The sequence below is a fragment of the Zalophus californianus genome, chromosome 3 (genome assembly GCF_009762305.2).
Source record: "Zalophus californianus isolate mZalCal1 chromosome 3, mZalCal1.pri.v2, whole genome shotgun sequence".
Taxonomy (NCBI): domain Eukaryota; kingdom Metazoa; phylum Chordata; class Mammalia; order Carnivora; family Otariidae; genus Zalophus; species Zalophus californianus.
The window spans coordinates 14,209-40,541 of NC_045597.1; the positions used below are offsets into that span (position 1 = coordinate 14,209).

The 26,333-nt window shown below is 52.7% G+C and overlaps 1 protein-coding gene across 9 annotated transcripts in view; it reads right to left on the reverse strand.

The window, feature by feature from the left end:
• Positions 1 to 26,333, reverse strand: part of LOC113912213 (voltage-dependent N-type calcium channel subunit alpha-1B-like) — a 74,570-nt gene that overhangs the window by 13,120 nt on the left and 35,117 nt on the right. For 8 of the 9 annotated variants that reach the window (XM_035726452.1, XM_035726451.1, XM_035726449.1 and 5 more), the window contains 6 exons: positions 18,001 to 18,199; positions 17,563 to 17,727; positions 7,141 to 7,257; positions 6,713 to 6,778; positions 5,266 to 5,357; positions 2,901 to 3,045 (listed from right to left, as the gene is read on the reverse strand). In XM_035726452.1, the coding sequence (XP_035582345.1) occupies positions 2,901 to 3,045; positions 5,266 to 5,357; positions 6,713 to 6,778; positions 7,141 to 7,257; positions 17,563 to 17,727; positions 18,001 to 18,199 (784 nt within the window). The remainder of the gene's footprint in view (positions 1 to 2,900; positions 3,046 to 5,265; positions 5,358 to 6,712; positions 6,779 to 7,140; positions 7,258 to 17,562; positions 17,728 to 18,000; positions 18,200 to 26,333) is intronic. The other variant, XM_035726454.1, reaches the window with a different exon arrangement.

Here is a 26,333-nt window from a genome sequence, read left to right on the forward strand (position 1 = left end):
GTTTCCATATCTTGGCTCTCAGGATTTTGATTTGCATTTCCCTGATGATCAGTGATGCTGAGCACCTTTACATGTACCTGTTGGTTACCTGTATGTCTTCTTTGGAAAAGTATCTCTTCAGCCACATTGTTTTTACTCATGGTACCTTTATAGTAAGTTTTGAAAGAGGGAAATGTTAGTTCTCTCACTTGGTCTTTAATTCTCAAGATTTTTTGTTATTTGGGGCTCCTTGCCATTCCATATGAATTTGAGGATCAGCTTTTTCATTCCTGTAAAAAGGCCACTGGAGCTCTGACAGGGATCACACTGAATCTAGAGCTCACTTTGTGGGGACATTACCACCTTACCAATATTAAGTCTTCTGATCCATGGACATGCATGTCTTTCCATTTAATTAGGTCTTCTTTAACTCATTTTAGTGATATTTTGCAGTTTTCACTGTACAAGTTTTCATTTCCATGGGTATTTATTTATTCCTAGGTATTTTATCCTTTTGGGTGCCACCGGAAATAGAATTATTGCCTTAATTTCCTTTTCTGGTTGTTTACTATGTGTTGATTTTATACCCTGACACTTTAACTCATTTATTATTAGTAGTAGTGTGTGTGTGTGTGTGTGTGTGTGTGTGTGTGTGTGTGTTCTTCAGCATGTTCTACATATAGAATAGTATCATCTGCAAATAGAGATAACTTTACTTCTTCCTTTCCAATTTGGATGCTTTTTATGTCTTTTTCTTGCCTAACTGCTCTAGCTAGGACATCCAGCACGATGTTGAGAAGTGATAAAAAGTGGGCATCCTTGGTGATGGGTATTAAAGAGGGCACGTTCTGCGTGGAGCACTGGGTGTTATATGCAAACAGTGAATCATGGAACACTACATCAAAAACTAATGATGTAATGTATGGTGATTAACATAATTAAAAAAAAAGTGGGCATCCTTGTCTAATTCCTGCTGTTTGGGGGAAAAGTTTGTAGTCTTTCACCACTGAGTATAATGTTAACTGTAGTTTTTCATACATGTCCTTCATCATGTTATGGATGTTCCCTTCTACTCCGAGTTTGCTAAGTGTTTTTGTCATGAAAGGGTGTTAAATTTTGTCCAATGCTTTTCCGCACCAATGAGATAATCATGTGGGTTTTTTCCTCATCACATTGCTTAATCTTTGTATGTTGACAATGCATCCGTGCATTCCTGGGATAAATCCCATTTGATCATGGTGTATAATCCTTTTAATGTGTTGTTGGAACTAGTCTGTTAGTATCTTGTTCAGGATTCTTACTATATATTTATCAGGGACATTGGTTGTAGTTTTCTTTTTTTGTGGCATCTTTGCCTGCCTTTGGTATTTGGACAATGGCAGCATCACAGGATGTGTCAGGAGGTGTTTGCTCTTCTACTTTTTGAAAGAATCTGAATAGGGGGCACTTGGTTGGCTCAGTCAGTTAAGCGTTCGAGTCTTGATTTCAGCTCAGGTCATGATCTCAGGGTCGTGAGATGGAGTCCCACGTCGGGCTCCACAATCAGCATGGAGTCTGCTTGAGATTCTCTCTCTCCCTCTTTCCCTCCCCCCTCTAAAAAAATAAAAAGAGTTTGGATAGGATTTATGTTAATTCTTTTTTAATACCATTTTCTAAATTGTGGTAAAACATACATAGCAAAAAGCTTACCAATTTAACCACTTTTAGGTGCACAGTGCAGCGGCATCAAGCACACTGACACTGTTGTGCAATCATCCCCACAGTCCATCTCCAGAATTCTTCCATCCTCCCCAACTGAAACCCTGACCCCATTAAACCCTAACTCCCACCCCTCCCCCAGTCCCTGGCACCCACCATCCTACATCCTACTCTGTCTCTGTGAACTTCACTCGAGGGCCTCAGATAGGTGAAACCATACAGTTATTTTTCCTTTTGTCACTGGTTTATTTCACTTGGCATAATGACTTCACGATTCATTCATATTGAAGCATGGGCCAGAACTGCCTCTCTTGTTAAGGCTGAATGATAGTCCCTTGTATGTTCATGTCACATTTTGTGTACCAATCACTTGTTGGTGGGCACTTTGGTTGCTTTTACCTCCTGGCCATTGTGAATAATGCTGCTATGAACATATGTGTACAAATATTTATTCAAGTCCCTGTCTTCAATTCTGGCATATGCCCAGAAGTGGAGTTGCTGGATTATACTGCCATTCTAGTTTCAGTTTACTGAGGAGCTACCAGACTGTCTTCCACAGCTGCTGCACCTCGTCACATTCTCACTGGCGTGAATGAGCGCCTGTTTCTCCAGCACCCCAGCAAACGGCAGGTGCGGCTTTCTTTCTCTTTTTCTCTCATGCCTGTGCTTACTCATCAGTCATGTTGGCTCTGTCTTTAAAGTGCAGCTCAACCCCCTTCATCCTCACCCTTCTCTAGGCACTGTCACCTCCAGCCACCTCCTGACCACTCTTCAACCTCTCCTGACCAGAGGCCAGAGCAAGGTTTTAAAGTATCAACCAGATTGTGTCATGCCCCTGCTCAAAGTTTCCCAGAGGTGTCTGCTCACTTGGACCTAGTCCACTTACCGCCCCAACAACCAGTTTCCTGAGGCTCATCTGCCCCAGGCACACCAGCTGGAGTGCTGCTTCTTTGTAACTCATCACCATGGCAGAGGCTAAAGACTAAAGGACAGTTGTCCTGTGGAAACTTAAAACCCTTTCTGAGAAGGAAAGGCAAGGCCCACAGGAGCTCATGACAGAGTGGGTCCTTTTAGAGGTCATCGTCTCTGGGGAAACAAGACCATCAACACAGAATCCGCTTGTAATGTGACATGAATCAGTATCAGGGATCAGTGAGAGATGGAAGGGGGGCCTGGGATGGATTGAGACAGGTGGACACATGGGCACAGTGACTAGGACTTACCAGAAAGGAGCAAAGGAAGATGAAGGAGACGAAGTAGAAGTAGGCAAAGTCGCTCCCACACTCACTGGCATTGGCGTGCTCTTCACAGGCCTGGTTGTTGAGACAAGACAGCATGATCTCATGCCAGGCCTCCCCAGTGGCACCCCTGAGAAGGGCAGAGCCATGAGACCCACAAAGGAAGGCCCAGGCCAGCCTGAGAAGAAACCTCAGAAGAGCTGGCTCAAGTGCATACGCTCCCTGGGCTCCCTCCCACAGAGAACCCACTCATATGTAAGGTCTAGGTAAGAGATGCCTGCTTCTTAAAAAGAATCCTCTGGCATTAGGTTTTCAAATTGATCATTAACTCGGAAAGAACTAGTTACTGACAACAAGGAACTGCACCAAAAGTCAGCACTATGGTGAGCGCCCCTTCATGGACCTCTGGCACCTCAAAGCCAACACAGCCCTTCCTGGCCTCCCTCACCCAGCATGTGCCATCCCAGCCTTCCCTGATTCAAGGAATGGGGGCTCCATCCCGTTTCTTAGGCCAAATATACTTCAGGCATCCCTGCCTCCATTCCTTCTCACCAGCTTCATCAGCTCATCTACCTTCAAAAACCAGCTAGACTCTTACCACTTCTCAGCACCCCGGGCTAAGCAACAACCACCTCCCCTGAGCTGCTGCAATAGCTTCCTCACGGATCTTCCTGCTCTGCCCCACCCAACGGCCAAGTGGGTCCACTACACACAGGTGAGATCAGGTCACTTTTCCTCTCAATGACCCCTCACTTACTGCAAAAGCCAACATTCACACAACTGCCCACAGCTCTGTGAAACTCGCAGCCTGCTCTTTCCCCGTGGTCTCTGCTCAGTCCACTCCAGCCACACCAGCGTCTGCTGTTTCCTGAACACACCAAGAACAGCCCCACCAGCCTGAGTGGCCACCCTGGAGGACCTTTTTCATGGACTTTTGTCCCTGGGTGTGTGGCCAGCACGAGGGCCAGATGTGCACTAGACTAGCAGGCAGACCAGAGGCCTGGGCCCCCCCCGACACTGGGTGTGCCTGCATGGCCAGCTCTCGGCACAAGTGGAGCCCACTTCCCATTAACAATGGCTAGGAGTAGGGCGCTTTTCCTGCAGGGCAGCTGTCCAATGCCAGGCCTGACTGATACTGGTGCTCACACGTGACACAGAGACCAGGGAGGAAAAGAGATCTTTGAGAACAAAGACTTAAAACTGAGGCTGGTTTCATAGGCCTGCCTCAACTCTTGCAGCACGAGGCAGGACGTTAATTAATGACGAGATGAAATGAACGTAATAGCTAAAGTCCAGAGAAATGATGTCATTTGGAGAAAGTGTAGGCCTAAGGATACTTGTCCATCTGATAAAAAAACAAGAGTCAGACAACTCTCTCCAGGCAGCTTAGCTAAGCAGATCGGTCTGATCTCCCTCCATAAAAAGAAGAACCTCCACGGGCCCTGGAATGCATCTGCCTGGGATTCACCGTGCTGGGCATCTCCCAGCACAGGCCTTACAGCATCCTGGTGCATCTGCATGAACAAACACGCGTGTGGGCACCTCAAGAAGGGTTTTATGTCAGCACCCCTCCTCCACAAGTCCCTGCGAAGAGCTCCTTTCTTCCCTCCTAGGGTCATGTGGTGGGCTTGCCTTAACGAAGGGGACATGGAGGCAGTGAGACACATTCACTCCCTCCCCACAGCCCCCAAGCCAGGATGGGCCACAGAGAGTGTGTCACGTCTCGGAACAGAAGCTGACATGCAGCCCTGTCGAGCACACAGGGAGGTGCTTGAGCCAGAAACAAGCTACTCTGCCTGCCTTGGAGCCTGGAGCCTAGGCGATTGCAGTCCTGTGAGCCATGGGGCAGGTGGAGGCACTCACTCTGGCCAGTTGAGCTCCTTGGGTCCCTGAGTAGCACATTTTGTGTCCCCCTGCCCTGCCCCCACCCCTGCCCCCGCCCCCGATCCCACAGACCCTGCAGTCAACAAGGTGAGCAGATGCAAAGCCTATGTCCAGCACACCGAAAAAGGCCCTGCTGGACACCTTCTGTCCTCCCAGACCCTTGGCTGCAGCTTCACCAGAGGCCTTCTGGCCACCCCCAGGGATCTGAGCTGAGGTGGTCAAGGCCAGCCTCACCTGGGGCTCTCAGGTTGACCTCCCTCATGGACTTCCCTTCCATCTGTCCCGAGGCCCAGGAACCCTTAGGGAAGGAAGGAGGAAGAGGGGAGAAGAAGCTGGGAAGGCCCACTGAGGGGAAGCCAGCACGAGCTGGGTGTCGGGAGGGGGGTGGCCCTCTGGGTCGGCACATGCCCTGTCCCTCCTGAACGGAGGAGCCTCTGAGCCTGTGCTGACTCCCCAAACAACACACCTGAACAGTAGCATCAAGGCTTGCAAAAACGTCCTGAAGGTATTGTGCCGGTTGATGCTGGTGTCATCATCCAGGGCAATATTTCCAAAAACCTGAAATGAGAAAGAAGGTTTCAGGCTGGTACTGTTGGGCCCTCAGGAGCTGTGGCCAGGCAGAAGAGGATGTGTGCACATGAGGACCCACAGGGCACAGGACGCTGCCCTTAGCCACCACCACTGCGGCAGGGGCTGGAGGGGTCAGCACTTCCAGCCAAACACGTCACTGCCCGCCGCCCCCCCCCCCAGCTCCTCATGTCTACACCTGCAAGTCTGCATGCTGAGTAAAAATGCTACCCGGAGCTAAGTTTACATGGGCTGCGCTATATATAAGACAGGAAGCATTTGAAATTTCACCTTGTCATCAATGACTCCGAAGCAGTAATTTCATTGGTAATAGCTATGAGGTCAACTTGAAAGTTTCTTTCTAAATTTCTGTGCAAATATCACAATGGACTTTTTATCCATTTTAATTGATTTATTTTTAGGGTTAGGAATGCAAACAAGTCAGTAACTGTACTTGGCTTAAAATCTGGAATCTGGCTGAAAAATTTATGAACTATCACATATTCACCAAAAACAAAGATCAGTGACCCTTCTGGTCTTATAAATTCCCAAACCAAAGCAGGCACAAATATATATATTTTTTAAATAGCATCAGATCTCAGCAAATTTTAAAGGAAGAGAACCTTTTCAATCCCTGAAGTAGAGTTTAAAAATCACTTCTCAGCTAACCTTTAAGACAATGGCTTCTCCCACTATAATTTAACATTTGGATCCATCTCCCATCCTACTGTTGAAAAGTGGCCAGATGCCAAAGATTTAAAACTGGAACACTGCTTTCTTTTAAATGTTTTTCTAAGTAGCTGACAAAGGGTTCTTTGGCAAAATAAAGGCAATCTAACTTATCCAAGCTGAACTTGACAGTACAGTGATCTGGTGTGATCCTGTTGACTTTTTTCTTCTGTAACATATAACTTCCTATAAAGGATCAGGTCAACTCTCTGGACTAACAGAATGACCAGCTGGTGCTTTGCAGGCCACTCAGAACCAGGCAGATGTGCTCAAAAGCTCCACCACCATGGGGGCCCAGCACCCAAACATGCCCATCAACACCCTAACAGCCCAATGGGGTTCCACTCAGGAGCACAGCAGAGCATTTTCCCACAGACGGTGGAGCTATGCCTCACTAGTGGACTCTGGGTGACAGGCCCAAACCCGTGGTGCCCAGCCTCCGTGTCCTTATCGGTAGAACAGCCTTTCTGAGAATTAAGTTCATAAAGTGCTTCAAACATAGAAATGTTCCCCAAGTGCCAATCTGTCATTGATACCATTTGATGACCATGATCAGTGCCCTTCTGCCCCAGGGCACAGGGGCCCCTTCTGCTCCCTGTCCCATCAGGCGCACCCACCTGCATGCCGATGATGGCGTAGATGAAGAACAGCACAGCGACGAGCAGACACACATAGGGCAGGGCCTGTGGAGACATTCAGAGGACAGGGCAGCTCCAGGGAGGGCTGCCCAGCTACCTTGCTCGGGCCTCGTCTGCAGAGTGGACGGTGGCCGGGTCTCTGGGGCCACCCAGACCCCAGCGACCACAAATCCACCCCCACTGACCATGAAGCCACTCCACCAAGAGACCGCCTCAGTTCCTTCGTCTATAATCAGTCATAGAACCCTCCTCAGAGTCAGTGAGCATTACCAAGACTACAATAGGATAACGGGTGCCAACAAGGAGCCTCCACGAGGCTCCTCCTGGTGGCGAGGAGGAGGTGGTGGCCACAGCACTGTGCATCACACAGGGGAGGGTCAGGGCACGAGGGCTGTCCTGGGCTTCACCTTGAAGGACTGGACGAAGGTCCACAGCTGGATGTGGATGGTGTAGCCTCGGCGCAGCAGCTTGATGAGCCGGGCAGCACGGAAGAGGCGGAGAAAGCTGAGGTTGAAGAAATTGTTCTGTAGGGAAGAGAGGCTGTTCTCTAACCTGCGGAGACCAGCCTCCTGCAACTGCAGGTGCTGCTCCCCACCCACCTCTCCCTGGCGTGCTGTGGTCCCGAAGAAAAGTGCATACAAAGAGAGATCAAACAAAACGTCACTGCTCTACGGTATAAGCAGCAATCGGCCACCAGAAAACCTTCCAAAAGTAAAGCTTGTCATTGCAAATCACTTCTCATGCAGCAAATCAAAGAAACCCCTCCGCTTTAGGCTCCCCTGCACCCAACAGGGAGGGATAGAGAGAAAAATTCTCAGAAGCAGCTCCTTGCTGCCAGGTGGAGCCAGGAGACCAACTGTGGATGGGCCTCTAACACTGACCGCCTCTGGCAAGACACAGCCAAGTCGTCCAAGTGCCGGGCAAGGCTGCTTCTTCACCGAGAGCCTCTGAAGGGCCCTTCGCTTCTCCATATGGCTAGCAAAGCCCCTGCTGCCTGGGACCTGGCAGAGGGGCAAACATCTCTTCTGGGGCTGCTCCTGGTGCCTGCAGATAAGTCACCATAGGAAGGGTAAGTGTTGGCGACCCTGAGGCCCACACCACGGAAGCCACTTATGAAATTCGCAAATGGTCTCAACTCCAGAGATCCCAGGGTATCTAGCACTGCTCCCTCATCCAAGAGGTTCAAAATTAAACACAAAAAGAAGCAATAAACTCTGGACTCCACAGATTACCTGGGAGTGAGGCTTACCCTGGCCCAGGGGCGCCTTGAGTTATTGGCACATCCCTTTCAGGGAGCACGGCTCTGGACGGTGTCCACGATGTGGGGGTGCTTGTGGCCCTGGGCAGTCTCCCACCCTCTGTCTGCTTGGAGACCAGGTGCCCGCACGCAGCCTGACAGCAGCTTCCTGCCACTTTGGTGTTTTAACATGTGCAAGCAGCTCAGGCCTAGACACATCGTATCGCCAGATTCAGTGGTCAGATGAAGAGAAAAGAACACGATGTGTTGAATGAGAGCAGCAGTAGGAAAGCACGTGCAGGAGGCATGGGGAGCCTGGGCAGAGCTGGCCGCCCTCCCTCCAGGGCTGCCCATCTGCTCTAGGCTGGGCTGAGGCCTTTGGTGGAGAGGCAGGTCTCACTCTTACTTCTAAGGACAGTGGCCCCAACCCAGCCCTTGTCTGCCTCTTCAGTTCCCACCGGGGTGGCTGGAGACTAGACTGTCTCTGCTGGAGGGCTAGATGTCGGAGCCATGGGGTGGGAGGTCTGGCAGTCACAAGGAGGTGCTGACTGTGGTCCAGATCGGCAAGAAGGCAGGAGTGGACCTTGAGGTGTGACCCTGGAGGGCACACAGTTTGCCTAGAGCTCCCTCACCTGCTTGTGCTGGGGAAAGAGAATCTCAGTGGTACAGGATGTCCAAGAGACACCCACCCCTGCCCCGTGGGCCCCAGGTTCTCAAATGAGCCAGTCACCTCGGGAGGATGGGCACAGAGATGGAAGGGAGACTTTGTCTACAGTGCTGGGAAATACTTTGTACAAGACAATAAAGCAGAGGAATGGGAGGGAGCTTCCAAGGGCCCGGCCTCTAAAGCACCTGCTCACTTGGGTCTGGAGGGGCCAAGACTGTGATAACACAGTTATCATTTGCCCAGCCCAAAGCGCTCTGCTCAGGCCACTGGCACAGACGAGAAGATTTCCTGGAGATATTGGGGAAAATCGAGGCTCTGGGTGAGAAAGAAGGGATGGAAGACAAGGCAGGGGAAGGCACTGTCCATCCACATGGTGCATGAACGCAAAGCTCAACAAGTCACCTGCTACGTTTTGTTGAGACTCACGTTCTCACCCCTCCTCCCAGATGTCTTTTCTCGGGGCTCCAGTGGGCATTCGGGAGAGGGGTGGGGGTGGCAACAGACAGACAGCCCTAGAGAGCCATGAGGACAGATGGCGACAGCAGCCACAGATACTCCGAGCACGGCGTGGCGGGCAGAGCACTCCGTGGCTGTGCCCAGGGCGGGAGCTGCCAGGCAACGCCATGCGAGCGCATGCAGGAGAGCAGGGGGCAGCAAGCACACGGCAGCCTCCCACGGCTATGCACAGTCGCCTCTGGCCTCGGCCAACCCCTTGGAGATGGACATAGCTTGCCCCATCCTCCCAGAGTCCATGGTTTCTGTCACACCAGAGAGCACCTACTACTTCCCCTACTACTTCAAAGCCAGGTCCTTCCTTATTGCCATCTGCCTCTGCATCAGGACAGGTCTAGAGCACCCCAAAGATGCATCATCGCACCTCTCAATGTGGTAGCTGATTCACCTTGAGGGTACAGTGGTCCCTGGCTCCTTTGAGCCCCTTGCTTCCTCATCCACAAGATGGAGACATTAGGACATTGTGCCCAGATGGTGAGGAGTCCGAGATTTAATGGATTTAAAGGTACGCTGGGCATTGTGAAACATGGCCCCCACAAAGGGGATCAACAGGCCTCAGACCCGGATCGGCATCTCCTGCATCCAAGTACATCACTGTTTCCAGTCAGGGTCAAGCAAAGTGACCTGTGCATATCTGCTGGGAGCCACAGTCTATGCTGCAACAAACTGCTCTCCTAATCAGCTTTGTTCTCATGGGGCGATGATGAAGAAAAGAAAAGCTCTGTATACCCCAACATGCGCAGCATGTCAGGTGATGATGTGTGCTCTTGAGGATGAGGAAGGGCACGGGGGGAGGGGGGTGCTCTTCCCAAGTGGACGGGAAAAGGCCACGAAAAGGCCTGAGTGAGTCGAAAATTTCTGTGGCGTCAAATGGCATTTTCTCACAACTCAAGATCTTCTGCTACACTTGTGAAACACTTTATCATTAATGTTCATTTTGTAACAGGAATCTCAAATATTTGCTACTTTATGTGAATTTCCAATGATGCCTGGGTGCAAGAGCCCTGAGCTTCACTGTCTCTGGGGGCAGACCCTCTTCCCACTCCATCAGGCCTTACACCACCCTTTTTTGAATCATGAAGACAAAATCTCCAATCCCCTCCAGCCCTGAGACCCAGAGAGGGTTCCCTATGGAAGGGCATGTCCAGGGAGAATGTTACAGGAGACATCGTCAGAGGCCACCGGGGAGAACCAGCCTTGTATGTTGGTACAGTGGGGAAGGGAGCAGAAGGAAGACGGTGCAGGAGAAACCATGGACTCTGTAGGATCAGGTCCAAACTCATGTCCTACAAAAATCTCCCCAATTCTGAGCCCGATCCCGACAAGAAACACTGGGCACTTGGCCGCTTCACTCAGAAGACCCTACACCTCCTCTCTAGACCCAAGGCCAGCTCCTGAATCCAGTGGCTCCTGGGAGGGCCTTCAGAAGCCCCTGCTGAGCCCAGGAGCCGAGAAGAAGAGGCCAGAGGCGATGGGTGTACTGCCAGACTCTGACCACACCCCTCAGGAAGGCAGTGGTGAGGGGCCACAGGAAATGGAAGGAAGAACAGGAGGAGAGCAAGCAAAGAAAGGAGTTTTAAGAACTGTTGAAAGTCATGAAATCAACCGTTTCCTATATGTGACGTTTTCATGGATGGATATTTGCGTATTATTTACAAATTGGGATGTTTGAGCAGCAGGTGCGCAACATACAGATGGAGACATGGTTTTCGCATTGTCTGTTGGTTGGATGGCGTGAGTCAGCAGGTAGGTTAAGGTAAATCAAGAACAAAAACAGAAAACAAAAGAGAAAATGAGTCATCAACACGAGCAAAAACTCAAACTTTGAATACCTCACTGGAAAATTTGAGGATTTTAGTAAACTTTGCATATTTGGCTTAAAATGCACCAAATCAAAACATATTTTTGAAATCTGTAGGTTATGCAGACAGGGTGGCATTCATTTGCATTCCTGTTTGTAATACAAATCCAAAGATGACTCACAGACACTTATTTTTTTATTTCCAGGCAAAGAAATCAATGTCAGTTTTATGCTTGCTTGGGAATGCTGTCTCTACATGACCCTGGTTAAGACTATTACTCTATTTTGATTAAGTTGGTGGTGGGAACTGACACTCATATTTTTGCCTAAGGAAAAAAAGTACATTCACAAAGTAACATATGAAGTGACTACAAACGAACAAAAATAAAGACACCACTAATCCACATGACGACTTCCTTTCATCTTTTCCCCTCTCGGCAGGACTGGGTGAAGGACTGAGCTCCGAGAGCACCAGCGGCCAGGGCACAGCAGAGCTTCCAAGCCAAGCGGCTCCTCAGCCCTCCCACCGGCCCTGCTAGGCATCGGGGGCTGATGGCAGCGGCCATGGAGGGCTTATTTGAGGCAAGGTCTGATACAACCACAAGCCCCCTTGGCCTTGCGCGTCCAACAGCTGAGGGACAGACACTGGGCTACTCCAGCCACCTGCACTACAGAAGGTCTCTGCTTTGCGTGCGGGCCTCTCTGGAGGTGGAGGTTTCCCTGCAAGACAGCTGGGCGTCGTGCTCTCTGCATCTCTGGCCACCCCCACCCTTGATGCCTGCTCATCAGTCCGCCCTCTTGGGCGAGGAGGCACACACATGAGGAAACCCCCAGAGCTGTGCCCTTGCAGACAGGAGCACAATGTCTGGATCCCTTTACCAAGGGAACAAAGATGCCTGTGTCCAAGGACGAGGCCTGTAAGGATCAGCAGCCAGCTTGCTCCTCCCAGAAACCACACTGGTACGAACTATTTCTGGATGAGAAGCACTTGGGCAATGCCACAATGCCAATGGTTGGTGTGACAGAACATCCTTGGTTTTTGTGTGAAAATGGCAGCTCAGAACTTTCCCCGCATTATTTGGATTACTAATTTTTTAAAACCATAAAACATACCACATACACAAAAGAATATGTATAAATATGTGTACGGATGCACATTTTCAAAGAAAAATCATAAAATGTCCATATATTCATCACCCAGCTTAAAGAAAACAGAATGTTACCATTACTTTTGAAGCCTGTCCTGTCTCCCTTTCTCCTCCCCAGATGTAGTAGCTACCCTTAATTCTTGTTAATAATTGTTTTTCTTTACTGTCTTATGACAAACTCTTAAAATGCATTATACTTGACTTTTCTTAGCCTTTTCAATGGGATGCTACCGTATGCAGCCTTCGCGGACTTGGGCAAACTTGTGCTGACGGCAAGCAAACTCTGCTTCTGAAAAACATCCTTCTTGATGTGGAGACCACCACCCTCCAGTGCGTGTGGCACTTTACTACGTTCACGTCCCCTAACAATCAGTGCGTTCCGCTGCTACTGTGAACAAGGTAGCCACGACCCTCTGTGTGAAAGTGTCTCCAGGTCACCTGCCCAGACACCCTCTGGCTTATGTGTCTAAGTCGCTGCAGGCATGCATATGTCCAGCTTTCCAGGGACTGCCACACTCTTCCGAAAAGGTTGTCCAACGAACACCCCCAGCAGTAGCGTGGAGGTTCTGGCTGTCCCACTCGCTAACCATTGCCATGGCTGGAATTCCTGTTTGACGTTTGACAAACCGGAGGGTGTGAAATGGCATCTCAATGTCATTTCACTTTACATTTCTTTAATTACAAATAAGGGTGAGCAGCTTTTCCTATGCTAATTGGTCATTTCTGTTTCTTATTCTTTTAGTAAAATGCCCAATTATGCCTTCAGTCATTTTTCCATTCGGTTGCTTTTGTTTGTCTTAATGATTCACAGAAGAGCCTTGCACATTCTGCACACTAACCTTTGCTAATGGTTTGGATAACCTCTCTGCCCTCCGGCCACGCCTTTGTCACTAAATGTTGGTGCATCATAGAACTCAGTAGCTCATTCTTTTCTCTCCTTTATTGATCTCATTCAGTCTCATGGATCTGATATCATCTCATATGCTCATGGTTCCCAATCCTATGACACTGGCATGAATCTCTTCTCCAAACTCCAGGCCCATCTGTCCAACGGCCTGTTGGATGATTCCTTCAGGGAGGCCAACAGGCAACTCAAATCTAACATGTACAAACTGCATCCAGTCCACATGTACAAACAGTCCACAACAAACCTGTTCCACCCACAGTCTTTCCCATTTCAATTAATGATAATCCACGTTCCCAAGTGCTCAGACTTTGATGCCATTCTTGCTCAACTTTTAGAGACATGTGGTCCATCTGCAGCTCTACTGGAAACTACATCCGGAATGACGGTCTCTCACCTTAGACCCTCTGCCGGGCTCCCTGCTGTGGCATTCAGTGGCACTCATATCCTCACAGGCCCAATACTCAATTGTCAGCATCCACATCTTTTTTTCCTGAGAATTTTCCCAGGCCAGGACATGAGAATTAACATTCTCTGGCCCCCTCTCCCCAGCAGCCTTCAAGTAGTAGCTAACAGCACTTGCTGAAAAATACCCACGTCACCCCGCCCCTTGCTGGGATAATGGGGGCTCAGGGCTCCCAGTGAGGACCCACAGCGGTACCTGGCTTCATAGGACCATGTACTGGCTGCCCCCCTCCCTGGCCCACTTCCTTGTTCCCCTAGTATTCCAGGGATCACCTCCCAAATCAATGACTTGCATTGAACTCCTGTCTTGGGGTCTGCTTCTGGGATAACCCAACTAAGCCCTAACTTACCTAGCTGCTTCTGCCTGTGCCCTGCACTCTATTCTCAGCCAGAGGTTTGGTCTGAAAAGCCAGATGATGTCACTCCTCTTCCTACCTCACTCAAAATAGAGGGCACAGTCTCATGACAGGTGGCCCAGTGCCCCAGGCCTTGCACCTTTGCTGCACCTGTCTTCCTGAGCTCACTCCTACCCCAGCATATCATGGGATGATCACTAAAGCCAGGAGGAAAAACTCAAGCCTGTTACATGAAGTGGTTGTCTCAATACACTGGTGTCACTAGAACCCCACACAGAGACGAGCTGGAAGACAGTGGTGAGGCAGAGTTCTAGGTGGCGAACCTGAGCAGCCATGGCGCGGATGGAGAAAGAAGTTCTCCATCACCAATCCAATCCTGTGGTATGGATTACAGGACCTTACGCAAGAGCTAAAGCTTGGCCAGGGCTCCGGAGGGAACAAAGGTTGGGGAAAGGCATCCAGATGGGCCTAGGGAATGGATGCAACATGCAGGTCCTTGTATTACACATCAGTGTCCACCACAGAGCATCCACAGCTGTAGGGGCACTAAAAACCAGGCCTTGAGATGGTTTACCCAACAGATGACAGCCAGCCTCTATTCTCACCAGCCCCAGTGTTCACATAGTAGATCCATGAATGGAGTGACCATGATGGCTGAGATGAAGGCCGTGCCTGAGCCCATGGCTGGGCTGATCCAGCCATGACCACTACTAAACACCCAGCCCACTATGAGAAGTCAACGAGGCCTCTACAATGCACCATGCTTTAGGCTGTCAGCCAGCCACTTGGTGGTAATTTGCTTCCATGAGAATCCTTTCACCTGGAAATGGCAGTGATGTGTCTCTACTGGGATCACTCATACTCTGGGTGTGGGTTTGTCTTTGCCCATGGAATACCCTGGCCCACACCAGTACCAGGGATTTACCTATATTGGATTCCACATAACATCGACTCCAAACTGAGCAAGCAGAAGCAGGTACAAAAGGAACAGGTGACTCGGGATCCACAGGCATATAATATTCAACATCATTCAGGAGGTGGAAACCTCATAAAACACTGAAAAAGCCTCTTAAAGACACAGATTAAATGCTGGCTTGGTGATGTACCTCCCAGGGTTGGGATATTGTCCTTCAGGATGAACTGACAAACAAGAGATGGTACTGGGTGTCCAACTGTCGCACAGATCCAGAAAGCAAGGGGTGGAAGTAGGGGTGGCCCCTCTCACTATCCTCCAGCAACCCAGGTCAGACTTTGTTCTCATCATCTCCATAAGTTTAGGTTTGGCAAATCTAGAGGTCCTGGCTCAAGGGGTAGGGAAGGCTTCCACTGTGGACCACCAAAGTCATGGTGGGCCCCTGTCACTTGTGCTCCTCACGCCGTAAGATCAGCAGGCAGAGCAGAGTGTCCAGGCTGGCCAGGGTACTGGATGCTGGGAATGGAGAAGGGCAGAGCTACCATTACATAGGGTAGGAAGAAGTCTATCTGGAAGTCAGGGGGTTCACTAGGGCCTTTCTAGTGCTCTGTGACCAGTCTTAATTACGACTGGACCACTACGGCAGCCAGAACCACACAAGGGTGTGACAAGCAGGGACTTGGGCTTCATAGGGTGACAGTGTGGGCTGCCTCATCCCGCCCAGCAACTAGAGCGGCAGAAGGCTGGCCACCAGTCAGGGGACCCCAAAAGGGGTTAGGAAGAATAAGTTAATGAACATCAACTTAACCCAGACTAGCTCTAGCTGGTTACCCACCCTCTTCTCCCACACATCGTGGCCAGCATCATCCTGAAGAAGGAGGGAAGTGAACCCAGTGTGAGACATGGGCAGAGCTGAGTGGGGCCAGGGTAACAGCAGACACTCGTGCACTCCAGTGCGGTGCTGTTACCAAGGAGTCTGATATTCCTCCCTCCCCAGTGGTGCCAGAGCCTGCTTTGCCTGCACGTGGGGTGCACTCAGAAGGGCTGGAGGTATCTGACAACTGCAGCCCCCAGGTGCAGCCCTTAGCAGTGGACTAATCCGTACAGAGGCATGAGCTCTGCAGCTCTGAGGGGTGACCACCCTGTGTCCAAGCCCCGTCGGGGATGACCCAGACGCACCCCGGCACTTGGCTCCAGATCCATTTCTGATCCCCCTTCTCTTAGCTGTCCATTTCCCCAAACTTCCCTCTCATGGTCTTGCCCGGGAGTGCTTCCTAAGAAATGACTTGTACAAGAACCCCACCTTAAGTGTCTGCTCCTAGAGAAGTCATTTAGGACTGAGATGAGATTTTTTGCCATTTAATGCTGACATAATGCATTGTACTCAAAGAATATTGCTTTATGATTCAGATTCCTTGAAATTTGTCGAGACAATTTCATATTTTAGCACTTGGTCAGTTTTTACATATAATCTGTGTATGTTTGATATGAATGAGTATCTCATTTTATTTACACACACACACGTAAAACAAACCTAATATTCTAAATTCTTGTTGGTTTTAGTTCATGTACTTTGGTGCCAAGTTGTTAGATTTGTCAGACACACACAGATTTAAAAGATTCTTGTCTTCCTGGTCAGTTGTTACAATGAAGCTCCCAGGTGACTCTCAGACCACCAGCCTAGAAGACCTTTTGGAAACCACTGTCTTATCCAAGAAAAAGCATTTCCCAAGACAATACCCAATCCCCAACTCCACCTCTGGAGAGGAGCCTCCTTCTTTCCAGGGGCTCCTGGGAAACGCTGGCAAGAGAGAAGGGGCTAACACTCAGGACCTGGAGGTGCACTGAGGAGCACTGCCTGGAAGGAAACCATTCTGGGGCCCTGCAGGAAGGACAGGAAACACTACATACCGCAATCTCTGTTACTAAAATATCAGTAACACTTCCCAACACAGTGACAAAGTCAAAGACATTCCAGGCATCTCTGAAATAGTTCTGGAGAGAAAAAAGAGCAGTTACTGCTAGAGGCTGGTAAGGGCTCTGCCAGGCAAGGAGTTGCAGGAAGTACCCCTAATCAAGAAAGGAGCAAAGGGACAGATGGGCCACCCAGGGGGGACACCACAGCTGAGTAAGCAAACACCTGTGGGTCTGGGCAGGTGCAGAACTGAGAGCTGTGTGTCCAAAGAGGAGGAGGCTGGCCCCGCCTGTCTCCAGGAACTGGGCTCGGGGCAGAGCTCAGGCAGCTCAGGCTATTGGAGCAGCCCCTTCCTCAGGAGCCCCCTGCAATGTCACATTTGCTCTGGGGGCTTGGCAATTCCCAGCTCTAAGCTACAAGTCCCTGAAGATCCCCCCTACAGAGAGGGAGCCAGAATGCAGACCACCAAAAGGCCAAGAGGGAGCCAAGGCACCTACCAGCACCCCAAAAGCGATGATCTTCAGCACGCATTCCATGGAGAACATGGATGTGAACACAATGTTCAGGCATTTCAACATTAGCTCATATTCATATGGTGCGTCACAGAACTGCACGGGGAATAAGTGCCATTGGCTGCAGGTTCGGCTGCCCCAAGACACCCCAGCCTTGACCTCCTGCCAGAGCAGAAAGAACTGCACACCTGCCCAGGGTAGGGATACCCGTCCCTGCTCTCCCCGTTTCCTCCCAGGACACTCTCACCATCTCAGCCCACAGAGAACCCAGGGCACTGGGCTTCTATAGGCATCCCATGCTAACCAGGACGTGATCAGCTGCAACGATGGCTCTCTCTCTCTCTCTCTCTCTCTCACCTCAGCTGGCACCCACTGTCCCCCGTGCTGGGCCAACATACCTTCATCATTAGCACCACTGTGTTGAGGGCGATCATGGCCATGATGAAGTACTTGAAGGGAGGCGAGACCACAAATGTCCATGTCTTGTACTGGAATGACTGCTTGTCCTGGGGCATGTACCGCGTCAGGGGCTTGGTGCTGATGGCGAAGTCGATGCAAGCCCTCTGCCCAGGGACAAAGGAGCACTGAGAACATGGTGGGGTTGGGGGGAACCCCACACTGCAGCACCCACTGCACCCCACACCTGTCTCTTCCATCCTCGCAGGCAGCTCTGACCAGCCACACTCGGTCCCTCCCTGCCCCTGCGCTGGCCACCAGCTATGCGGTGATGAGCGAGTCCCATGCGGAAGGGAACTCCAGTGGTTCTGCCCATCAGGGGAGCCCAGCAGAGCATCCAATGCACACATGCACATGGGGCAGAAGAGAGAGGCACCCACCTTGTTCTTCTGCAGGCTGCATTCAGACATCACCTTGTCCCCCTGCTCCTGGAAGGTGATGATGATCAAGGCCACAAAGATGTTGACGAAGAAGGGGAAGACCATGAAGTAGACCACATAGAAGATGGACAGCTCCATGCGGTACCCAGGGCTTGGGCCCTGCTCCTCACAGGTGGCGTCCACAGAGTGTTTCAGGACCCTGCACCAAGGGCAAACACCAAGTGTCAGGGGGACCCCTGAGGACAGAGCCATGGGAACGTCAAGACCTGTATCACAGGTGAGGCTTGCATATCTGAGCCCAGAGATGGTAAGAGGAAGGGGATGCTCAACACTGCGGACCCTAGGCCGCTCCCCAGGACCGCAGCCTCCTGAGGTAGACTACCTTCCCTATAGGGCTTGTTCTCAGGGCTGTTGGAGGGCCATCAAGGGAGGTCTCCAGGGACCAGAGGTCCTAACCCCAGGACAGGTGGAGGCCCAGGAGTTCTGCCCCGCCCTGCTTACTCCTGGCTCACACCTGCTCATGCCCAGCTCACCAGTTCATACCCAGCTTCACCTGCCTTTAGAAAGCCCTGGGCTCCTGGCACAGCACTGATCCTACCTTCTGAGCAGTGGTCCTCCCAGGCCCAAAGGAAGTCCCCAGTCATCTAATGTGGCACTGAATACATACATCCCTCTGTCTACCCTTAACTGAGGCCAGAAGGGTAGCACAGGGAGACACCAAATGGACCCATCCTCCCTCTGGCCTTCAGCCACTCAAAAACCATTATCAGGAGATCACTATGCTGTGTACTTTGTCTTAATTTCGTCCTCTTTCCAGGTTGCCCACTCCTAGAAGGCAGAGTCATGTCTTACCAGGTGGGTGCAAGAGCCTATGGTGTATTTGCTGGAAGACTAGAACACAAACGGATGCAGAGTTTGAGACTCCCTGCCCAAGCTGCCCCTCTGCTCTAGCGTGATCTGACACAATGAGCCAGTGAGCACTCACATGGGCCACCCTTCTCCTGTGGACACTGTGACAGTGTCAGCAGAGCCCAGAGCGCCCGTACCCTAACCCATACCCAAACCCGTACCCTAACCCATACCCTAACCCCTAACCCGTACCCTAACCCTAACCCATACCCTAACCCTAACCCGTACCCTAACCCTAACCCTGGCCCTACCCTAGGCCCTAACCCTAACCTTAACCCTAGGCCCTACACCCTAACCCCTACGCCCTAACCCCTACGCTCTAACCCCTACGCTCTAACCACTAGGCCCTAACCCCGACCCTAGGTTGGCTCCTGAGTGCTTTGTTCCCTAGGGCTCGCTCCAGAGCAATACCAGAGGACTCACCTTCCACCCAGAAAGAAAGCCCACTGTTTGGAACTCCAGAAAGGATTCACAGCAGGAGAATGAGGCATGCCCATTCCAGAGAACCCACACTTTCAGCGGTTCCCTGGCCAAAAAGAAGAGCAAGACACTCACGCTGACCCACACCCTTGACCCCCACCGCCGGGAACCTCGACGCAGCGCTGGCACATCAGGCCTCCCGTGTCCCTATGTCCTAACACTCAGCCTAGGTTGGCTTCTGAGGGGTCAGTCCCCAGAACCTGGCTACAAAGCCCCAAAGATTCAGGACACCCGAGCAGTATCGAGGGACTCAGGCTGCCACCCACAAAGTAAACGCACCATTTGCTCTCCTGAAAGCAATCAGAGCAGGAGGACTCTGAATGCCCATCCCAAGGAATGCACAAATTTTGCGCCCTCTAGCGGCAAACCCTGAGCCTGACATTCAACCTCACCCAGGACCTCAAGACAAACGTCCAGGGAAGCAGGCCACAGTGCTGGTACATCGGGCCTGCCGTGCCCCTAGGCCCTAACCCTATCCCTCGCTGGCTTCTGAGGGCTCTGGCCCCAGAGGCCTGGCTCTAAAGCCACAGGGATTGGGGGCACCTGAGCAATACCAGAAGATTCAGCCTGTCTCCCAGAAGCAAACCGCACCATTGGGAACCTGCGGCAAAGGTTTCCGAGTAGAACTCTGCGTGCCCATCCCAGCAAAATGCCACTTTCAATGGCCCCCTGCCCGCAAACCCTGAGCTTCACTCTCACCCTGACCCACGCCCCCCACTCAGATCCCCCGTCCCCCAAGCTTGCCCCAGCATGGGCAGATGAAGGCTGAAATGACCCTAGGCCGTAAGCCTATCCCTAGGTTGGCTTCTTAGCTTCTGTCCCCAGAAGCCTGGCTCCAAAGCCCCAGGAATGGCAATAACTGAGCAACACCAGAGGACTCAGCTTCCCAAAAAGAATTCAAAAACACTACTTGCAACTCCAGAGAGCTTTCAGAATACAACAACTCTGAATGCCCATCCCAGCCAATTCACAAATTTGGCGTGCTCTGGCAGCCGACCCTGAGCCTGACACTCAACCTAACCCACGGCCTCAACTCAGACCCCGGGAAGGTCATCACAGCACCAGCACATCAGGCCTGTCATGCCCCTAAGCCAAAGCTGGCTTCTGAGCGCTCTGTCCCCAGAGCCTGGCTCCAAAGCCGCAGGGATGGCAATAACTGAGCAACACCAGAGGACTCAGCTTCCCAAAAAGAATTCAAACACACTACTTGCAACTCTGGAGAGCGTTCAGAATACAACTCTGAATGCCCATCCCAGCCAATTCACAAATTTGGCGCCCTCTGGCGGCCAACCCTGAGCCTGACACTCAACCTAACCCACGGCCTCAACTCAGACCCCGGGAAGGTCATCACAGTGTCAGCACATCAGGCCTGTCTTGCCCCTAAGCCCTAAGCGTAACCCAAAGCTGGCTTCTGAGTGCTCTGTCCCGAGAGCCTGGCTCCAAAGCCCCAGGGATTTGGGACACCTGACCAGTACCAGAGGACTCTGCCTGCCACTAAAAAGGAAAATGTGCCATTGGGAACGCCAGGAAGCATTCAGAGCAGGAGAATTGTGCCGGTCCATCCCAACGAACCCCAAGTTCAACGTGCCCAGGGGGCAATCCCTGAGGCTGACACTCCCCCCTGACCCACGGCCTCAACTCAGGCCGTGGGAAGCTCATCACAGCACCAGCACATCAGGCCTGTCATGCCCATAAGCCCTAAGCCTAACCCTAAGTTGGTTTCGAGCAGTCTGTCTCCAGGGCCTGGCTCCAAAACCCCAAGGATTCGGGACACCAGAGCAGTATCAAGGGACTCAGGCTGCCACCCGGAAGGAAACCGCACCACTGGCAACTCTGGAAAGCATTCAGAGAAGAACTTGAATGCCCATCCCAAAGAATCTACACTTTCCGCGCCCCCTGGCGGCAAACCATGAGCCTGACACTCAACCTGACCCCAGCCCTCAAGAAAAAATGCCCATCCCAAGCTCGCCACATACCCACAGACCAGGAGTGCCGTGCACCTGGGCTCTAACCCTAACCCTCGCTTGGCTTCGGAGAGCTCTTTCCCTAGGACCCTGGCTCCATGCCCCAGGGATTTGGGCCACCTGAGCAATACCAGAGGACTCAGCCTGACCCCACAAAGCAAAATGCGCCATTTGGCACTTTTGAAAGCACTGGGAGCAGGAGAACTCTACCTGCCGTACCCCTAGGCCCTAACCCCAACCCTAGGTTGGCTCCTGAGTGCTTTGTTCCCTAGGGCTCGCTCCAGAGCAAGACCAGAGGACTCGGCTTGCCACCCAGAGAGAAACTCCACCGTTTGGAACTCCGGAAAGGATTCACAGCAGGAGAATGCAGCGTGCCCATCCCAGCGCACCCACCCTTTCAGTGGTCCCGCGGCCGAAAGGAAGAGCAAGACACTCACGCTGACCCACGCCTTCAACCCTCACCCCCGGGAACCTCGACGCAGCGCTGGCAGGTCAGGTCTCCCGTGCCCCTATGTCCTAACCCTCACCCTCGGTTGTCTTGTGAGGGGTCAGTCCCCAGAGCCTGGCTCCAAAGCCCCCCAGATTCGGGACACCGGAGCAATATCGAGCAACTCAGGCTGCCACCCAGAAGGAAAATGCGCCATTTGGTACTCGGGAAAGCATTCAGAGCAGGAGAACTCTGAATGCCCATCCCAAGGAACACACAAATTTTGCGCCCTCTAGCGGCAAACCCTGAGCCTGACACTCAACCTAACCCACGCCCTCAAAACAAACCCCGGGGAAGCAGGCCACAGTGCTGGCACGTTGGGCCTTCCCAGCCCCTAAGCCCTAACCCTATACCTCGCTGGCTTCTGAGGCCTCGGGCCCCAGAGGCCTGGCTCTAAAGCCACAGGGATCAGGGGCACCTGAGCAATACCGGAGGATTCAGCCTGTCTCCCAGGAGGAAACCGCACCATGGGGAACACGGGGCAAAGCTTTCCGAGTAGGAGAACTCTGGGTGCACATCCCGGCGAAATGCCACATTCAACGGCCCCCTGCCCGCCAACCCTGAGCCTGACACTCACCCTGACCCACACCCCCCACTCAGACCCCCCGCCCCCCAAAGCTTGCCCCAGCGTGGGCAGATCAGGGCTGAAACGACCCTAGGCCATAAGCCTATCCCTAGGTTGGCTTCTGAGCTTCTGTTCCCAGAAGCCTGGCTCCAAAGCCCCAGGGATGGCAATAACTGAGCAACACCAGAGGACTCAGCTTGCCAAAAAGAATTCAAACACACTACTTGCAACTGCAGAGGGTTCAGAACACAACTCTGAATGCCCATCCCAGCCAACGCACAAATTTGGCGCCCTCTGGCGGCCCACCCTGAGCCTGACACAACCTGACCCACGCCCTCAAGACACACCCCCCAGAGCAGGTTCCAGTGCTTACACGTCAGCCCTGCCGTGCCCCTAGGCCCTAACCGTCACCTTAGAGGCCTCTGAGGGTCTGTCCCCAGGGGCTTGACTCCAAAGCCCTAGGGATTTGGGACACCTGACCATTACCAGAGGACTCAGCCTGCCACTAAAATGGAAAACATGCCATTGGGAACTCCAGTAAGCATTCAGAACAGGAGATCTGGGCTGGTCCATCCCAACGAAACCCAAGTTCAATGTGCCCACGCCGCAATCCCTGAGCCTGACACTCCCCCCGACCGACAGCCTCAACCCAGATCCCGGGAAGCTCATCGCAGCGCCGGCACATCAGGCCTGTCATGCCCCTCAGCCCTAAGCCTAACCCTAGGTTGGCTTCTGAGCGGTCTGTCTCCAGGGCCTGGCTCCAAAGCACAAAGGATTCGGGACACCCGAGCAGTATCAAGGGACTCAGGCTGCCACCCGGAAGGAAACCGCACCACTGGCAACTCCGGAAAGCATTCAGAGCAGGAGAACTCTGAATGCCCATCCCAGCAAAACTACACTCTCTGTGCCCCCTCGCGGCAAACCCTGAGCCTGACACTCAACCTGACCCCCACCTCCAAGACTAACCGCCCATCCCAAGCCCACCAGAGTTCCCGCAGACCAGGAGTGCCGTGCACCTGGGCCTTAACCCTAACCCTCGCTTGGCTTCAGAAAGGTCTCTCCCTAGGTCCCTGGCTCCATGCCCCACAGATTTGGGCCACCTGAGCAATACCAGAGGACTCAGCCTGACACCACAAATCAAAATGCACCATTTGGCACTTCTGAAAGCACTGAGAGCAGGAGAACTCTACCTGCCGTACCCCTAGGCCCTTACCCCAACCTTAGGTTGGCTCCTGAGTGCTTTGTTCCCTAGGGCTCGCTCCAGAGCAAGACCAGAGGACTGAGCTTGCCACCCAGAGAGAAACCCCGCCGTTTGTAACTCGGGAAAGGATTCACAGCAGGAGAACGCTGCATGCCCATCCCAGCGCACCCACCCTTTCAGCGGTCTCCCGGCTGAAAAGAAGAGCAAGACACTCACGCTGACGCAAGACACTCATGCTGACCCACGCCCTTGACCCCCACCCCCAGGAACCTCGACGCAGCGCTGGCAATCAGGCCTCTGGTGTCCCCATGTCCTATCCCTCACCCTAGGTTGGCTTCTGAGCGCTCTGTCCCCAGAGCCTGGCTCCAAAGCCCCAGGGATCTGGGACACCTGACCAGTACCAGAGGATTCTGCCGGCCACTAAAAAGGAAAACGTGCCATTGGGAACTCCGGGAGGAATTGAGAGCAGGAGAACTGTGCCAGTCCATCCCAACGAACCCCAAGTTCAATGTGCCCAGTCCGCAATCCCTGAGTCTGATGCTCCCCCAACCCACGGCCTCAACTCAGACCTCAGGAAGTTCATCACAGCGCCGGCACATCAGGCATGTCATGGCCCTAAGCCCAAAGACTAACCTTAGGTTGGCTTCTGAGTGGTCTGTCCCCAGAGCCTGGCTCCAAAGCCCCAAGGATTCGGGACACCCGAGCAGTATCAAGGGACTCAGGCTGCCACCCAGAAGGAAACCCCGCCACTGGGACTCTGGAAAGCATTCAGAGCAGAACTCTGAATGCCCATCCCAGTGAAACTACACTTTCTGCTCCCCCTTGCGGCAAACCCTGAGCCTGACACTCAACCTGACCCCCACCCTCAAGACATACAGCCCATCCCAAGCTCGCCCCAGTTCCCGCAGACCAGGAGTGCCGTGCACCTGGGCCCTAACCCTAACCCTCACTTGGCTTCGGGGAGCTCTCTCCCTAGGTCCCTGGCTCCATGCCCCAGGGATTTGGGCCACCTGAGCAATACCAGAGGACTCAGCCTGACCCCACAAAGCAAAATGCGCCATTTGGCACTTCCGAAAGCACTGGGAGCAGGAGAACTCTGCATGCCGTGCCCCTGGGCCCTAACCCCAAGCCTAGATTGGCTCCTGAGTGCTTTGATCCCAGAGGTCTCGCTCCAGAGTCCCAAAGGCAAGGGACACCTGAGCAATACCAGAGGACTGAGCTTGCCACCCAGTGAGTAACCCCACCGTTTGGAACTCCGGAAAGGATTCACAGCAGGAGAACGCTGCATGCCCATCCCAGCGCACCCACCCTTTCAGCGGTCCCCCGGCCGAAAAGAAGAGCAAGACACTCACGCTGACCCATGCCTTCAACCTTCACCCCCGGGAACCTCGACGCAGTGCTGGGAGGTCAGGACTCCCGTGCCCCTATGTCCTAACCCTCATCCTCGGCTGGCTTCTGAGGGGTAAGTCGCCAGAGCCTGGTTCCAAAGCTGCACAGGTTCGGGACACCGGAGCAATATCGAGCGACTCAGGCTGCCACCCAAAAGGAAAATGCGGCATTTGGAACTCCGGAAAGCATTCAGAGCAGGAGAACTCTGAATGCCCATCCTAAGGAATGCACAAATTTTGCACCCTATGGCGGCAAACCCCGACCCTGACACACAACCTGACCCACGCCCTCAAGACAAACCCCTGATGCTGCCACGTCGGGCCTGCCGGGCCCCTAGGCCCTAACCCTATCCCTCGCGGGCTTCTGAGGGCTCTGGCCCCAGAGGCCTGGCTCTAAAGCCACAGGGATCAGGGGCACCTGAGCAATACCAGAGGATTCAGCCTGTCTCCCAGAAAGGAAACTGCACCATTGGGAACTCGGGGCAAAGCTTTCCGAGTAGGAGAACTCTGCGTGCCCATCCCAGCGAAATGCCACTTTCAACGGCCCCTGCCCGCAAACCCTGAGCTTCACACTCACCCTAATCCCACGCCCCCGACTCAGATCGCCCGCCCCCCGAAGCTTGCCCCAGCGTGGGCAGATCAGGGATGAAATGACCCTAGGCCGTAAGTCTATCCCTAGGTAGGCTTCTGAGTTTCTGTCCCCAGAAGCCTGGCTCCAAAGCCCCCGGAATGCCAATACCTGAGCGACACCGGAGGACTCAGCTTGCCGAAAAAAATTCAAACACACTACTTGCAACTCCGGAGAGATTCAGAACACGAGAACTCGGAATGCCCATCCCAGCCAACGCACAAATTTGGCGCCCTCTGGCGGCCGACCATGATCCTGACACTCACCCTGACCCACGCCCTCTAGACAAACCCCCACCAAGCAGGCTACAGTGCTTGCAGGTCAGGCCCGTGGTGCCCCCAGGTCCTAACCTTCACCCTACGGAGGCATCTGAGGGATCTGTCCGCGAAGGCTGGCTCCAGCAAGACCAGAAGACTCAGCCTGTCACCCAGAAGGAAAACACGCCATGTGGAACTCAGGCCAGCGTTCAGAGAAGGAGTACACTGCATGCCCATCCCAGGGATGCCCCAGGTTCATCGGCCCCTTGGCCGCAATCCATGAGCCTGACACTCATCCTGAGGAACGCCCTAAAGTCAAAACACCCGTACCTTGCCACAGCGTCGGCACTTCGAGCCTGTCAGGCCCCCATGTCCTAACCGTGATCCTATGGAGACTTCTGAAGGGTCTGTCCCCAGAGGTCTGGCTCAGTTCCCAGGGATTCAGGACACCTGA